Here is a 16,056-nt window from a genome sequence, read left to right as displayed (position 1 = left end):
CAATCGCATATATATTCAACATTGTTCTAGGCGCAAATGGTTTCCAAATTTTCTGCACTTTGTGTTCAAATGACTAGAAAAATAAAGTGCATATTGTTAATGGAGAGTCAAGTTTGAAGAGGATTAACCCTCCATCGTAATAATGCTATACTAAGGTCAAGGTTTCAAAGCTGAGGTTCTTGTTCTTTTACTTTGAAAAATGTTGAATGTAGGCCATGAGTCTTCTAATATCATGCATGGACCATTTCTATTACTAAAACATATGATATAATTAAATTAAGGGTAAATTGTTGAAGCCTCCCCTGAAGTTTTTAGTTGTTGCTCAAATTTCCCCTGAAGTTTGGTAATTGCAATCACCTTTCCTCAGCTTTTAACAAAATTGTGAGTAGACAGCTAGAATTTTCTAAAAGAAGGCATGAAATGTCCAAAATACCCATGCAATTATCTTTAAGCTCAGTTTCGAAGGAGCATAAATACAAATATGTAGAGTGCAAAACCTTGTATTTTGTACTATTTTGTATGTATTTGTGTTGAATACAAATATGTACATCACAAATACATATAAAAAAGTACAAAATACAAGGTTTTGCACTCTACATATTTGTATTTGTACTCCTTCCAAACAGAGCCTTAACAAAAGTGTTTGTTTTTCAAATTTCTCTTCATATGAATCAATATACCAAACCCTTTGAATCTCTTTTCTGAAATTGATTTATTTTCCAAAATTTACCCTTCATATCAATCATTCAAAGGTAAGGCTGCAACTTTAAATTCTCTTTGTTTTTGTTGCTCATATAATTTGTATTGTTTCTTTCCCATAGAAACCAGCCTCAATAGTAACTGCATAAGTATTTTGGACATTTTCATGCCTTTTTTTAGAAGATTCTATCAGAGGGGTTTATTTGCAATTGTATTTGAAAGTTCAAAGGAGATGATTGCAATTACTAAACTTCAAGGGAAGTTTCAGCAATGGTCAAACTTCAGGGGAGGTTTCAGCAATTTACGCTTAAATTAAAGAATACAAAAATATAGTTGAAGAAAAACTTATAATGTTGGTAGTGCCTAAGTATTTAAATTGTAGCATAAAAATTAAATATTGCAAATCAAGATTTTAAATTTTGGAAGCTTCAGTCATATTTGGATGATTGGTTTATGATGATTTTAGTTTGAAATTTTGGAACGTAGCTGATTTTTTCAATAAATTTAAACTATTATATTAATTTAGAATATCTACATTATTGTTTTTTGTTATTTTAATACTACATCCTTTTTTTTTGTGAAATAAATGCCTAAAACTAAAAAATTTTGTCAAACTATTCCGCCCAATATTTTTCATATTTCAGGACTGACCTAACCTACCATATATATGTCAAAGCAATGAAAGAATAAAGATGAGAAATATGAGAGAAAAAAAGAGGAATTCAGAGACCATGGTTTAAAGTAGATGAAAGAATTCGTCCTTAATATTTTTGTCATTCTCCCAACATATTGTGCCTATACAAGTGAATGTACTTGTAAGCACCTAAAATATCACTATTTTCAAAACTGGACCAGACCGGATGGTCGGACCAAAAAAATCGGGAACCGGTCACTTAATCAGTTTTGTTTTCCTCCAAAATCGTTGATTTTGGTCAGCAAACCGCTGAATTGGCCGGTTAATCATTCGAATGGTTTTGACTGTTTTCCAATTTAAATTTCTTTTTTATTTTTTTTGTCAGAACGGGCCGGTTGTTCAGGTCGAACAGTCGGACATTCGAACCGGTAACAGGACCCCGGACCGGTTCGGTTTTAAAAACCATGTAAAATATTAATAGGTGCTTTAAAATTAGTTTTAATTATCAGAATTTCATCTAATTTTTAATCTTTTACACGTAATCAACAAGGAAATTTTACTAAACAAAAACCTAATAAGAAACAAGCTTAAAGAAAAGACACTTTAGGGGGGGAGGGAGGCGGGTTCTCTAAGGGTGTGTTTGGTTTAAAAGAAAAGGTAGGGAAATTTATACAAGATTTGTACAGGTTTACCTATCTTTTCCTTACATACCCTACCTTTTCTTTCAAACCAAACACAGCCTAATGTGAATTATTTCTCTTGTGAGTTCTGAAAGCAAATCAAAAGATTCAAAATAGTCTAGTTTCAAAACAAATAATTGTTTTTGTTTAACAGAAAAACATGTTATATACGTTTTTTGTTCCAAAAGCTGAACCGAAAAACATATTCTTGAATTTCTGGTTTAAAGAACATGTTTTGATCTAGTGATTTAATATCATGCTTCCTAAATAATATAATATCTTTATCCAAAATTTTATTTTATTTTAAAAACCATTATTTTGACACATAAAAACACAGCCAAACTTGTTTTTGCTTCACAAAACAAATGTGTTTCAATTTTATTGTTTTGCTGATTAGGAAATTTTCCAGGGCAAGCAAAAACAATATCATTCTTGTTGTGGAACATCCTCTAAGGCTGTGTTTGGTTTGAAGGAAAAAGTAGGGAAAGGGAAGGAAAGGCAGAGAAACCCATACAAGGTTTGTAAAGGTTTCACTTCCTTTCCCTACTTTTTCCTTTAAACCAAACATAGCCCAAGTGAAAACAAAGCACTATTTGGAATTTTCCTCACAAAGAATGACAAATATCAATTAATTAAAGGATAAAGTAAGATGTGAAAATTACATAATAAAACAAATAGAATGCTCTAACATTCACTACTTTGATAAAAAAAATTCCCTTTCAACTTCAAAAGAAACATAAAGCTTGAAAAATGAATAAGATAAGATGTAGTATGTGTGCATGACAATAAAATAGAAAACCTTTTTGCTTATATCATGATCATCATAATCATCATCTAAGCTTTGTGCAGCCTCTATGGGATTGGTTACATGAATTCTGTTTCACCATATTCCATTCTGTTCAGTGCCATATGCATCGTTATCATCAAAATTTTTGATCATAACCATGACTCCATTCACCATCAATACTATAATCATAAATAGTGGCACCAATGTTAAGATTTGGTTGAAGTATGGCATAGAAGTTTATGAACTTAAATTGTATTGTCTCTCTTGGACACATCCATTGGTTTAAAATGTAAAAGGTGATTGATTTTTAGAGTAGAAGTGCTGCACTATGGAGTTGTCCACTTGCTAACCTTAATTGAAGCAACCGTTGTATACATTGGGTTTATATAAATAGATTAGCAGGAGAATAAAAATAAGTCCTACCTTTAAATATTAAAAATTCCCACTAGGACTTAGACAATATCTCTTTAAAGAAGAGGCTTTGTCAAAATAATCTCGCATGTATGTCCATAAGAAAACAATAAAGTTTCTTGTATTGATAAAAAAATAAACAAAATAATGGATTAAAAGTCTGTCTCTTGTGAAAAAATCCAACAATTAGGACATTATAGATGTAGAAAATGAAATAAAATACAATATCATAAAGCACACATGCAAACTATACAAAGCAAGACATGACATGGCATGACAAGTGGGAAGGTGCTTGCTTATTGTGTCGTGCTTTATCTTGTATATTCTTAATAATCATCCATAAAGAATAAATATAAAAGGTTTGAGATGATATAGAAAATTAAAAAGGGGTTTCCTCTTTTTTAATGTAAAGAGTGAAGGAAGAGAAAATATGATAAACCTTTTTGAGAGTTCTGATTTCTCAGACTGAGAAAAGTGGTCAAAGCCATAAGAGGTAAAAATTAATCAAACAAAGATAACAACATTGCTAAATTAAAATAAAAATAATAATAAATTATAAGACAGTACAAACATATGTAAGTAGTAATATAGTACTATTGCTGGGTGTAATTTATTGATGAGTCCAAACATTGGGTAATGACCCATACTTTATATTCATAACTTATCACATTGGAGTGATCTTATAAGATTTAAATACAAGAAAATTAATTCTATTATTATTAGTAATGGTTTATCAACAATAAGATCTCTACTCCTATTTAGTTTTAGTAAATTCTATAGTATGACCAATAAGTTCTGTAATGCCAATAAATATAAAATAATATTAGAATAGCCAATAAGGTATATAAAAAAACCAAGGTAGTGCCCCAAATTCATGAAGAGTGATCAATCATATAACTATGAAAGATTTTTTATACCTTAAATGATACAGTGCATGGTTTGTTTTGGTATACTATAATAGGTAAAATAGCATTAATCTAACCTGTTCTAGACTTCTAGTAACTATAACAACAAAAAATAGGAGAGTTCAAAGAAAAATTTATTTTGGAAATTTAAAATCTGCCCATTACCCATTCTCTGATTTTCCTGACTCTGGATCTCCTACCCACAAGAACTCTACCCATACCTATCCACAAAATACTACCTCTGAGGATCGGGAACATCTCCCCATACATAATAACATGTAAGAGCATGAGATGTTTTCCATCCATGACCGCGATCTTATGTGAGTAAAGTCGTCGTGGGTAGGAAAGAAACTATCAATAAATAAATGCTCCATAATTGCTTTTGTTATTTACAGAAGAAAAGATAGAAAGCACAACAAACATTTATTTCCATATATACTATATGAAGGGAGATGATTATGCTAATAAAAATTTGGTATTTTAGAATTTATATATGTAGGGGTTCAAATTCTTGAATTCTTGAGTACTCTGAAAGGACAAGCTTACACTTTACATGGACTTATTAAATTGTTGACTGAGTGTAATCTGCCACACAAAAACTGACCAACCTTGCCTTTATATCAAATAACTTGGTCAATCCCATGTTTTATCCATGCATTGAAGATTTTTACCTTTTCTACTTTTAAGTTAACTGCTTATGGCTCATTGCTTGGTGCAATGGTACATTATGAGGGGCTGACAATAACGTGAGAGCATGAGTTAACTTTGGGAGTGGCATTTTGAAAGAAAGAGAGAGAGAGAAAAAAAAAAAGTTAAAAAAAAGCTGTAGGTTAGAGTCTTGTTCAGTCCAACCCTCCCAAGTCCCAAGACCCTGGATATAGCTTGGACCGATATGGGATAATGGTTTTTTACCTTTAACATTTATCTGATCCCCTCATGATGGCGATCATGAATAAGAAGAAGATAATATCAATTCTCTGTGTCAGTGTTTTTAATAACCGATTTATAATATTCAATTGAAAAATTAATGTTTAGTTGTCTCAGATTAATTCATGATGCCATAATTAAATAATAAAATTACAAGAATAAAAGAAAAAAAATATTATAAAAAAAATATATATTTTTTAGTAGTATATATTTATTATGTTAGATAAAATTAAGTTTGATAAATAAGAATTATTTTATTAATGATGAAAATGGCTAAAAATAAAAGAAGAAAAAGAAAACTAATATTTGAGCAATGACCCAATGATCAGGTGAAATAATAAATATATAAAAATAGAGAAAAATAAGAAAAAGATTTATAAAATAATTGGGTGTGTGGCTAGTATAATATGTATTGTTCATCATGTGAGACAAAAATGAGCTCGATAAATGAAAATTATTTTATTAACAATGAAAATGGCTAAAAATAAAATCAGAAAAATAAAATTAACATTTGACTACTAACCCACTGAAAGCTGTTTGGTAGTAAGACCTAGATGGTTGATTGACTAATTGGTTTGACCATGGGTTGAAATTTGAAAACACTACACTATATTCCTAATGTTGTAAGGCTTGGACCAGGCTAAAAGCTGGAATGCTCATGGGTCACGGTTTTAGCAGTTAGCTAGATGGTTACCCCATTCAACTTGTGAAAACCATCATTTAAGCTGTATTGGGTTTTAAAAGAAAAGAAAGAAAGAGAAAAGAAAGGAAAGGAAGGGAGGGAGAAGGAAAAGAAGAGGAATAGAAAAATTTTTCCTTTCTTTGTTTTCCCTTCCCTTCTTTTCTTTCAGCCTTAATGAGGACTTGAAAAGATGAATGGTTCTCAATTTTTGCGACCCAACCATCTGGTCCGATCCAAATCTTACAACAGCCATTAGTTCAAACAACTGATACATATATTTTAATAACCATTTTGTACCTTTTTATCTTAAAAATCGAGAAGATGGGTCATAAATGTTTTGTACTTTTTTATTTAGTGTTGTGTGACGGTTAGACACCATTCACATAAGCACAACAGTAAATAAACAATTGGGTATTGGGGGAAACATAAAAAATGATGCTTCTCTCCCACATTTAGCTCTCACTAGGGGTGGATTTGAGGCAAGCCGAGCCGAATAGCTAGCTATTCGAGTTCGGTTTGCCAAATAGTACGAGGCTCGAGCTCAACTCGAGTCAAAAGCTTGTAAGGTTGAGTTCGGCTTGGCTCAAGCTCGATTTGAGAAAAATGTTTTATAAAAAAAAATTATTATATATAAAAATATTTTTATTTGATATTTAAAAAATTAAGAATTATAATAATTAGTTATTATTATAAATAAAAACAAAAACATTATATCTATAATATTTTTATTATATATTATTTTCTATAAATTATTATTATTATTATTATTATTATTATTATTATTATTATTATTATTATATGTATGTATGTATGTATGTATGTATGTAGCTATTCAAGCTTGGCTTGATTAATAAACGAACTTGTAAATTGGTCTTGAGCTCAGCTCAAAGCTTGATTGAAACCAAGCCGAGTTGAGCTTTTCACGAGCTAAGCTTGAGTAGCTCGTGAAAAGCTTGGCTCGTGGCCACCCCTAGCTCTCACACAAACCAAGAAAATATTTATTTAATAAACAGTCTTACCAAATAATGATATTTCTCCCAATACTTACATGACGACAACTTGACACCGTTTTTCAAATAAACGGCTAGAGAACCAAAAACCATCAGAATTATTTTATCAGAATTGTATTTGGTAAAGCAAACCAAGGTTTTTAAAACTGAACGAGACAGGGAACCATTCTAGGGACCAATTCCTTGGTCAAACAGTTCGATTGTCCAGTTCGAATAGATAATTTGTCCTAACTTAAAAAATAAAAAAATAAAAAACAACAAAAAACTGATGTTCAAATCGATGGTTCAATAATTCAACTGTTCGAATCAGTAATTCACTGACCAAATCAATGGTTTTTGACCAAAACTGATTTTAGGGTAAAGCAAAACAGGTCCGACCGTCCGGTCTGGTCGGATTTTGAAAACCATGCAAACAAATAGTAGAATTGGAACCTCCACATATGTGACATAAACCAAAGTGGGCTACGGGCTTCAAGTAAATGCCAATCAAACGAGATAAAAGACAAATCCTCCGGTCACTCACGTGGGGTCCATTGTTGAATCAAGATTTTTTGATACTTCATTTCAATGTGGGTGGGGCATAGAGCTGACGTGGACAGAATCATACACGCGGCAATTCAAACTCATCTCTTACATGGCCTAAGAGTCCAGGCTGCATACATCGTCCCTCCACGTGGCTAAAAGAAGGGATTGCTGCATAACACTGTGCTAATCTACACGATCCGTCCAGGAAATCCTTTCCCCAAATAGTAAAAATCACAAATAAGATAAGGGAGGGCAGATCAGTGGAATTTGAGTCCGAGAGGCGAGAAGTTCTCGTTTTGTTTTTTTTTTTTCCCGCTGTAATCCAAATTCCAAACTTACCAAATCTGTGCAGCAGGGCAGCACGTGATTGGCATGTGCGTGCTAAAACTGATACTAAATTCCCCGTAATCATTACCTCACCCCACCACCACCAGCACTAGACTCTCCACCACTTCCACCTGACGTCCTTTCGTTTACCATTTTTGACCCTCCCCCTGACCCTATTTACCCCCAACCCCATTCAACCCGTACACTCTCCCTTCCCGCCATAAATTGGAGGAGCTGCCCAATAACTTTCCATTTCTAACCTGTTAAAACTGTAGTCATAAATAATGCCTTCAACGTACATGTAAGAAAGAAACGACACCCACCTCTCAGTACTTTTTCTTCTTTTGTTTCCCTACATTTTTTACTCTCTCTCTCCTATCTCTCTCCTCTTCTTTCTCTCTGTGTTTAAGAGGACTGAAACTAGGATTTCAGTAAAGACCGGTTCATTGCAGCCTTTATTATTATTATTAAGTATCAAGAAAAAAAGAAAAAAAAAAAAGAGAGAATGATGAGAAGAGGGAGAAAGTGAAAGGAAAGTAAATGGGGACAGAGGTGAGAACCAAAGTTGAATCATTGGTAAGGTTTTTTAATGGGTAATTCAGAGTTTTGTTTTCTCTTTTGTGGGTGGATTTGAGAATTGATTAATTTTGTTGGTTGAGATGGGATTGAAGAGGAAAAGGGCATGGGAGGAGTCTTTATCAAAGAATCCCAATATGGAGAACCCAACAAAGAGACTGATGCAAGAACAGTAATTGTACTGTCTTTGGCCAGCAGACAGCACACAGCAGTGAATTTCAAATAAAATTAACAGGAATAATAATGCAAAATATTGGAACTTGGACGTGTTGAAACTTCAGCAGTGGCGGATATGGCAAGAGGAGGAGGGTAGGTGACTCGGCGGTGACTCGGGGGAGAGGTCAGTTATGGCTGGAGGCTGGAGGAGGTGGTGGGAATTGGCCAAAACCACCTTTTTTTTTTAAATAATATATTCAGGGGATAGAGATGAAGAAGATGTAGGTTGGGATTGGGGGGGATTTTGAATTGATTGAGGCTTTTTTTTAGTATTAATTTGCTAGAAAACTATGGAGAGAGAAAGTGGGGCAAGGTGGAGTTGACTGGCTGATGAGTATTGAACTGTTCTTTATTGTTTTAAATTATAAAAGAAAAGGAAAAAGAATAGTAAGATAGGTTTGTGTTGGGATGAGCTGTCCTCCTGCATTAGATGCTTATCTGACGCTTATCTGTGCTATCTGGGTGTCGCCTTTAACTCCTTCCAGCTCCAAATTTACCATAGCCATTCTCAGTTCTCACCCTCAACAAACATCTCTCTCTTTCTCTCTCTATATATAAAGAGTTTTATTAGGGTTTCGGAGGTAAGAGGATGAGAGAGAGAGAGTTAATAGTTACATGAAAGAAAGGAAAGAGGAGGTTTTGTAAAAGCAAGGAGTAGAGAGAAGTGGTACTGTAGACTGTAGGTGGTGAATTTTATAAGTTTGAATTATACCCAGAAGCACAAGAACATTATATTATTGATCAGCACAAGCACAGCTACATTAAGGGCTTGTTTTCTGCACTTTGTTTTGTCCTCAACTGCAAACCTGATGTCTCCTTTTGCTATCCTACTGCACACAATGAATGAGAGATGAGAAAGAAGAAAGAGGGAGAAGGAGAGAGGAGAGATAGAGAGAGAGGGAGGGAGGTGGTTGGACTTGATTAGCGTCATCATCATTATCAACAAGAGGGAAAGAGACCTGTGAGAGAGAGAGAGAAGAGGAAAAGAGATAAAAGGTGGAAAGAGAAGCAAAACTGTAAGAAGACTTGTTCAGTGGTTAAATTTTCAGTCTTTTTCTTTTTTGCCTTTCTTTCTTTTCCTGGTTTTATCAAAGTCCATTTAACATTCCTTACGAGGCCCCACGAGTGGGCTACTGCTACTTTCCCAGTCCCCACCAGTTGGACCTAAAAATTAAAACAACCCCAGAAATAAAAGAAAAATAAACAAACAGCAGAAAAGAAAAAGCTTTGTAGCTTGTAAACCTACGCCCCCCCTTTCATCTCTCCTCACCCACCTCCACCTTCACACTTTCCTCTCTCTCTCTCTCCAAACCCAGTTGGTTTCTCTCTCCTCTCTCTGAGAGAGATGGGGAGAGACAATAGTCAATCAATCAGAAGCAAGAAGAACACCTAGTTAGCTCCTCACCTGCACGTGTCCAGACCAAAATCCAAAACAGCTCATTAATCCAAAGCTTCTGTAGCCTTGTAGCTCTCTCCCTTTCTCTCTCGAAGAAAAGGCAGATAGATAATGAGATGGGGAGATGGGGAGAATAATCAGCCAAAGGCAGAAAGAGGGCAAAAGAAGAACTGCGTTCACAAGGAAGAATTGTTGAGGAAGGCGAGAGATGGAATCAACAACTCAGTCTCAAGGCAGTAAACAACAGCAGCAGCAGCAGCAACAACAACAGTCTTCTCCTTTGCAACTAGTCCCTTTCGAGAGCCGATCAGGACCAGGTCCCGGCCCCGGCCCCGGTCCAGGCCCATTCATGGGCTCCATCTCTATCCAAGCTGGAGCTGGGAGTGGAGGAGGTGGAGCTGGTGGTGGAAGCTCGCCTAACTCTACTAGTACTACCAGTACTACCACCACTCCGCCCCAACTAGTGGATGCTTCTCTCGCTATCTCCACCAAGTCCGACGCTTCTCGATCTGGGCAGCTCGTGGATCCTTCCAAGAAGCAGCAGCAACAACTGACAATTGCGACGACGACGACGACCACGACGAAACGGTCGTCCAAAGATAGGCACACGAAGGTCGACGGTCGAGGGCGGCGCATCCGTATGCCGGCGACTTGCGCGGCTAGGGTTTTTCAGTTGACGAGAGAATTGGGTCACAAGTCGGACGGTGAGACCATCGAGTGGTTGCTTCAGCAAGCGGAGCCTGCGATAATTGCTGCTACAGGAACCGGTACTATCCCTGCCAATTTCTCGACCCTCAACGTGTCTCTTCGGAGCAGCGGCTCGAGCCTTTCCGCCCCGGCGTCGAAGTCTGCTCCTCATTCTTTTCATGGTGCTTTAGCACTTGCCCACCACCCTCATCACTATGACGAGTCGGGTGAACCCGCTCGGAGGCTGCTCGGTGGTGGTGACTCGGGGATCTCGCATACTGCTATGCTAGGGTTCCACCATCCGCATCATTCCCATCTTTTGACTGCAGATCAGATTGGAGAAGCATTGCCTGGTGGTGGTAGTGGTGCCGGCGGTGGCTCAGGTGGAGACGCTGGTGATAACTATTCGAGGAAACGCTTCAGAGAAGATCTCTTCAAGGAAGAATCACAACCGCAGCAGGAAGCCGGTGATGCCTCTTCTCCTTCAGCTAGTAAACCCTTGAGAACTGGAGAACCCGGTGGTGGGAGCGTTGCATCTGCTGCAGCAGCAGCTGCAGCTGGCCTAATTCGGCCTTCAAACATGATGCCTGCAACGGCAATGTGGGCAATGGCACCGGCACCAAGTAGCGCCGGCGGTGCATTCTGGATGCTACCTGTTACAGCCGGCTCTACCGTCCCAACAGGGGTTGCCGCGGCTGGTGCTGGCCCTGGGCCTTCAGAACCCTCGCTGTGGACTTTCCCTGCAGCGGGAGGACAGTATCGGGCAACAACAATACCGACTGCAAGCGGGAACACCCTCCAAGCGCCTCTACATTTCATGCCTAGAATTAACCTTTCCGGTGGGATAGAATTCCAGGGCGGACGAGTGGGTGCGCTCCCGCTTGGGTCAATGCTATTGCAACAACCTTCAGCTGCCGGCGCTTCTCAGCATCTCGGCCTTGGTGTCTCCGAGACTAACCTGGGCATGTTAGCAGCTCTTAATGCCTACAATAGAGGAGGTGGTGGGCTGAGTATGAACTCAGAGCAGCATCAGTCAATGGATCATCACCAACAAGTCCATCCCCAACAACCTCAAGGGACTGACAGTGGAGATGAAAACCCAAACAGTTCTCAATAATAAACCCAAGGTAGTTGCTCTCGCTCCTATCTTCTTCTCTCCAATATCTTGACTGTTGATCATGAGGTTTTTAACAGTCATCTCCTTCTCACTCCCTCTCTCTCTCTCCTCCATTTCCTTTTTTTTCTCTTTCATAGCAGGCAATCAAGATTGTTGGTTTTGTTGTTGAGATGCAGGAGTTCGGTTTGAATTGAGTTGAGTGCTTTAAATCCAGTCGATGATCCAAGCAGACATTCCATTCCCCAGTTTCCAACATCTCCTTATGCTTTTTTTAATTTAATTTTTTCTCTTGGGTTTTTTGGTTTTCCCCTCATAGATTTGATGTGAGTTTGAAATCTTATATGTTTGGTCCAAAGGGACCAATGGAGAACAGATAGACATAGAGATAGACATTTGTATAGATATTTGTTCGTGTAGTAATAATTCTTTGTTTGTATGGGAAAGAGAAAACAACAACAAAAAACCCAGTAGCTCCTCTTTTCTTTCTTTTCTTTTCGTTTCATATTTCATATCTGCTAGATTTTTTCTTGTTCTTCCTTTCTGATTTCTGTCTTCCCTTCTCATGAAACAACCTCCTCTGATCTTCCTCTAACTAGGTTGCTTTTCATATTTTTTTCCCATGTCACTGTTTGAATCCCTGAGCAGAAAGTTGGGTCTACTTAATTTGGCTATTCTATATAGCTGTTTGTTCTTGTGGTCTTCAAAACCTCAACACACTTATCCTAGTGTCTGCAGAGCTTGATATTAACATATATCCTTCTTCTTCTGCTTCAAACTATAATTCTATCTTGCTTCGTTTATCCAAATAAAGAAATAAAAACCCATTTTTGTTGGGCATGTTTGATTTCATTCTTCATGCAAATCTGTTCTACCTGAAAGGCTGAAAGGAAACCCATAAACAAAACTCACTTAAACGATGTTCCTCCACACTGCATCATTGCAATGGAGCAGGAAGAGCCAGCGGCAACACACCCTGTATTGATTGCTTTTGAAGGCCGTTATTTCTCCAAAATATTATATTCATTGTTTAATGGATTAGGGTTTGCTCCTGGTTGGCTGTTTCAATGTCTGAGAGGAAAGAGAGAAGGAAGGAAGAAAACATACAACCAAAGCAAAAGGAATCTGGCGTTTGCTGTGTCTCTCTCCTTTCCAAATTTAGAAAAACATACTTGTCCTTTGAAGTTTTAAACTTTAAAAGTGCAAGACCCTGATTACCACGTCTTTGTGTTGTTTCTTCTGACTAAGATATCTGATTCCCACCTCCCTGATTGCATTGGAGATGACAAACTGTTGCAGGACACGAGTTTTCGAGTTGTGACTCGCTGAGTCGTGCTGTAAATCAGTTGAGTTGACCCCTGAGTTGCTATTTCCTGGGTGAATATATTTATTTATTTGACTCGTTTGACTTGTGCAGTCAAAAAAAGATGACTTTACATTTTTAATATTTAATCATTTCCTCGTTAATTATTTTGGGAAATGGCTGAGGACCACCACTTTGTATGATTCTTAGACAAACCCTCTGTTTTTTCGACACGTGGCGGTTTCTATGAGAATGGACCAACTGTTTTTACCAGTTTCCTTTCGTATCCGTGTGCAGTATCTCTCTCCATTAAAAAATAATAAAATATAAAAAGAAAAAATAATATTTTAAATAATTAAATGACTAAATTACCCCTGATCGTGACAATTTTGTGATCACAATTCATCATGGTAAATGGGCAGTTATGTCCTTGCAGAGATGCTAAATTAGGGCAGCTGTTCATAAAGGGCTATGATTTAATAAGGGCCCCACCTATGAGAGGATCTTTTCAGTAGTGGATTGGTTCACTGGGACATGACAGCACAGGTGGGCCATGGGTTTTAATTGTTAAGTGGATTCCAATCTAATGTCAAACTTAATACCCCACACGCTGTGGGCCCTACATTAAATTGACCCCTTTGGGGGAGGCCCAAGTCGCCGACCAAGAAACCTAAGCCCTCTAGGTTTAGGGCCAGAACATAGCAGCTAGGCCACACAAAAGAGGCAGATTCGAATCTGAATGCATGAATTGAGCAGCTCAGATTAGGGGCTGGGCCCCAACAATGATTCTCTGGACCAGGCTAGCCCTAGAACCACCCAGAAAAGAAAAATGGTTGTTTAGATGGGTCTCTTTCTAATGGCCCAACACAAACTGTCCGGGCCACATGTCTGGTGCCCTAATTCTATATGCCCCACCATCCATTGGACCTTTCTTTGCACCGCCACTAGCTTTCAATTTTAAATCTTTTTAAATTAAATAAAAATTAGTTGGACCAGTTGGGGGTTCCACCCTCTATTGGGGCCATGTGGTCTTGGGCTTCTGGCCTCTGGCCTCCAGCTTGTCACATGTGGTAGAGTCTGACATGGCAAATTCGTACAGCTGTTACTAAAACCGCCGTTCTCGTATAAATCCATTGTGACTGACATATATTTACAAGCCGTTGGATTGGGATCTTTTTCTTTTATTCTTTTTATTAATTACTTACGATGACATATTCGGGGGGTAAATTCGTAAATTTGCTTCCCGTATTATTTAAGAAAAAGGAGAAAACAAATAAGGGATACGGAGTTGGAGTTGGACTGCAAGTCTGCAACGTGGAGGGTCATTTTCGTCATTTGATTCTGGCAGTTTTCGATTTCCGTGGCGTTCCGTAATTCTCGGGGCCAAAAAGGGAGAGTTTTGTCATTTTGACCTTTCTGTTCCTTTTTAATGTTCTTTCTCTTTCAGGAAACGACATGAGACGAGGCAACGGGCTCCTGCCAGGAGCCAGAGATGAACGGTCAGGATGCTGCAGCTGCGCCACCTCCAGGATCACGGAGCTAATAGTTAATACTTTTGTTTTATTACTTTTAATTCTTCCTCTGGCTTTATCTGCTCCTCGCATTCACACGCGCTTTTCTCTCATCGTCTGGTTCCCAGTTTGCAGTGTGAAACGTGTTTCATTTTTATTGGTTGTGTGGGCCACGCCGGAAGGAATGAAGAATTTAGGTCCCAAGTCAAATTATAATATTTTTATTTTATTATTTTTTTGCCCTTGTTTCCCGCCTCAGAGAGAGGAAGAGAAAACGAACGAAGGAGGGGGGGCACTGCTGGATTTCGGCTTTCCCACGTGGTGAGTGGCAGTACAATCAATCGTGGCCGTACACGTGCTCGCACGTGGGGCAGAGTGCTATTTTTTTTCCACTTTTTTGTCTTTTGAAATATCTTTTCATGTCACCAGCTGAAGAGGATAAGATTCTTTCTCCCTCCTGTTCCTTTTCCTGTAAATGCTGTTGCGTTGCTTTAATGATTGGACCGGTGGTCAATCTTATTATGGGTTGGATAAGTTTAATTTGATTGAACCAATATTTGAACCGGATCAAATCGATAAAGTCAGGTTGGATAGGATTGCTCATTTTGCTTGAATTTTGGATTGGGTTAAGATTGAAAAGTATGAATTTAACTTAACTTTTGATTAAAAAATTAAATTATTACAATAAACTCAAGTGCGGCAAATAGAATTATGTTAAAATTAAATTAATTGACCTCAACCATTGAGTTTAGGAAATTAAACACTTGGCAAAAGCGAATAGAAAAGTTTAGCCAATCCAAATCCGATACAAACACAACCCAAATATGATATAATCCAGTGATTTCGAATCGCGGTTGATTGAGACGATCAGAATGTTTGGCCTCGGAACTGTTCATGCAATCAGTTTCGTTTTATCTCAAACGTGATTCTTGACCAAAAAACAAACATTGAATTAATCAATGATTTATTGATTCAGACAATTGAATTATCGATTGGTTCAAAATTTTTAATGGTTTTTGGTTGTTTTAATTTTTTTGTCCAAATAAACCATCTGTTCAAATTAGACCATGAACTTAAAAACCGGTGGACAGAACAATTCCTGTTCTGAATCAGTTTTTAAAACATTGATACAACCTGAAGTTTTCAAGTTGAGTTAGGGAGTTCAACAGGTTGGATTAGATTTAGATTTACCCCAACCCAACCTAACCTAACCTGATTTAGACTGCATCTGGCATTCTTTATTTTAAAGACTAAAAGTTAAAATTGAGATAAGTCCAGAAATTCAAAATGCAGCCTTAATTGCCCTAAATGAATGAATGGGGATATCAATAGGTCAGATTAAATGGTAAACCTGGATTGATTCCAACAGCCTTAGTCGGGTTCTTTTCCCTTGGTATAGATTTTTTTTTTTACTGGACCAATAACAATCTTCTACATCATTTAATAAAATCACTTTATTTTTAAAGTGGGAAAACAGACTAATGTGGCAAATTGCTATTGCTCTGGTACAGAAAATTTTCTGTACCAAGGGAACAGACGATGTGAATTCCACTGACCCGTCTTCAATATGACATTGAACACTTGCCCATAGAGCTTCAATTAGGCCGAGGTGCACCCTTTGTGAGGGGGTTCGGATGGGTCTCAATCTCATATCCCTTTTTTTAGT

At 37.4% G+C, this 16,056-nt stretch overlaps 1 protein-coding gene across 4 annotated transcripts; it reads left to right on the top strand.

Moving 5' to 3' along the window:
• Window positions 1–9,580: 9,580 nt before the first annotated feature.
• LOC148852597 (transcription factor TCP8-like) lies at window positions 9,581–14,935 on the top strand. Of its 4 annotated transcripts, none has more exons than XM_088946332.1 (2): window positions 9,581–11,589; window positions 11,756–11,805. In XM_088946332.1, exon 1 carries the CDS (start codon window positions 9,984–9,986, stop codon window positions 11,577–11,579), a length of 1,596 nt encoding a protein of 531 aa, XP_088802458.1. In that variant the 5' UTR covers window positions 9,581–9,983; the 3' UTR covers window positions 11,580–11,589; window positions 11,756–11,805. The 4 variants fall into 4 exon arrangements, with proteins under 4 accessions (XP_088802458.1, XP_088802457.1, XP_088802461.1 ...); XM_088946331.1 differs by having other exon boundaries at window positions 11,720–11,805; XM_088946335.1 differs by lacking the exon at window positions 11,756–11,805 and adding an exon at window positions 14,327–14,935 and having other exon boundaries at window positions 9,591–11,589.
• Window positions 14,936–16,056: the final 1,121 nt, after the last annotated feature.

Source organism: Nelumbo lutea, chromosome 5, assembly GCF_056320005.1.
Source record: "Nelumbo lutea isolate HS-2025 chromosome 5, American lotus-T2T, whole genome shotgun sequence".
NCBI lineage: Eukaryota > Viridiplantae > Streptophyta > Magnoliopsida > Proteales > Nelumbonaceae > Nelumbo > Nelumbo lutea.
Note: the sequence above shows the minus strand (reverse complement) of the source record. Positions and strands in the feature narration are given on the sequence as shown.

Excerpts from the sequence above, each read along its gene's own strand:
- LOC148852597 (XM_088946335.1), top strand. The coding sequence starts at position 9,984 with ATGGAATCAACAACTCAGTCTCAAGGCAGTAAACAACAGCAGCAGCAG.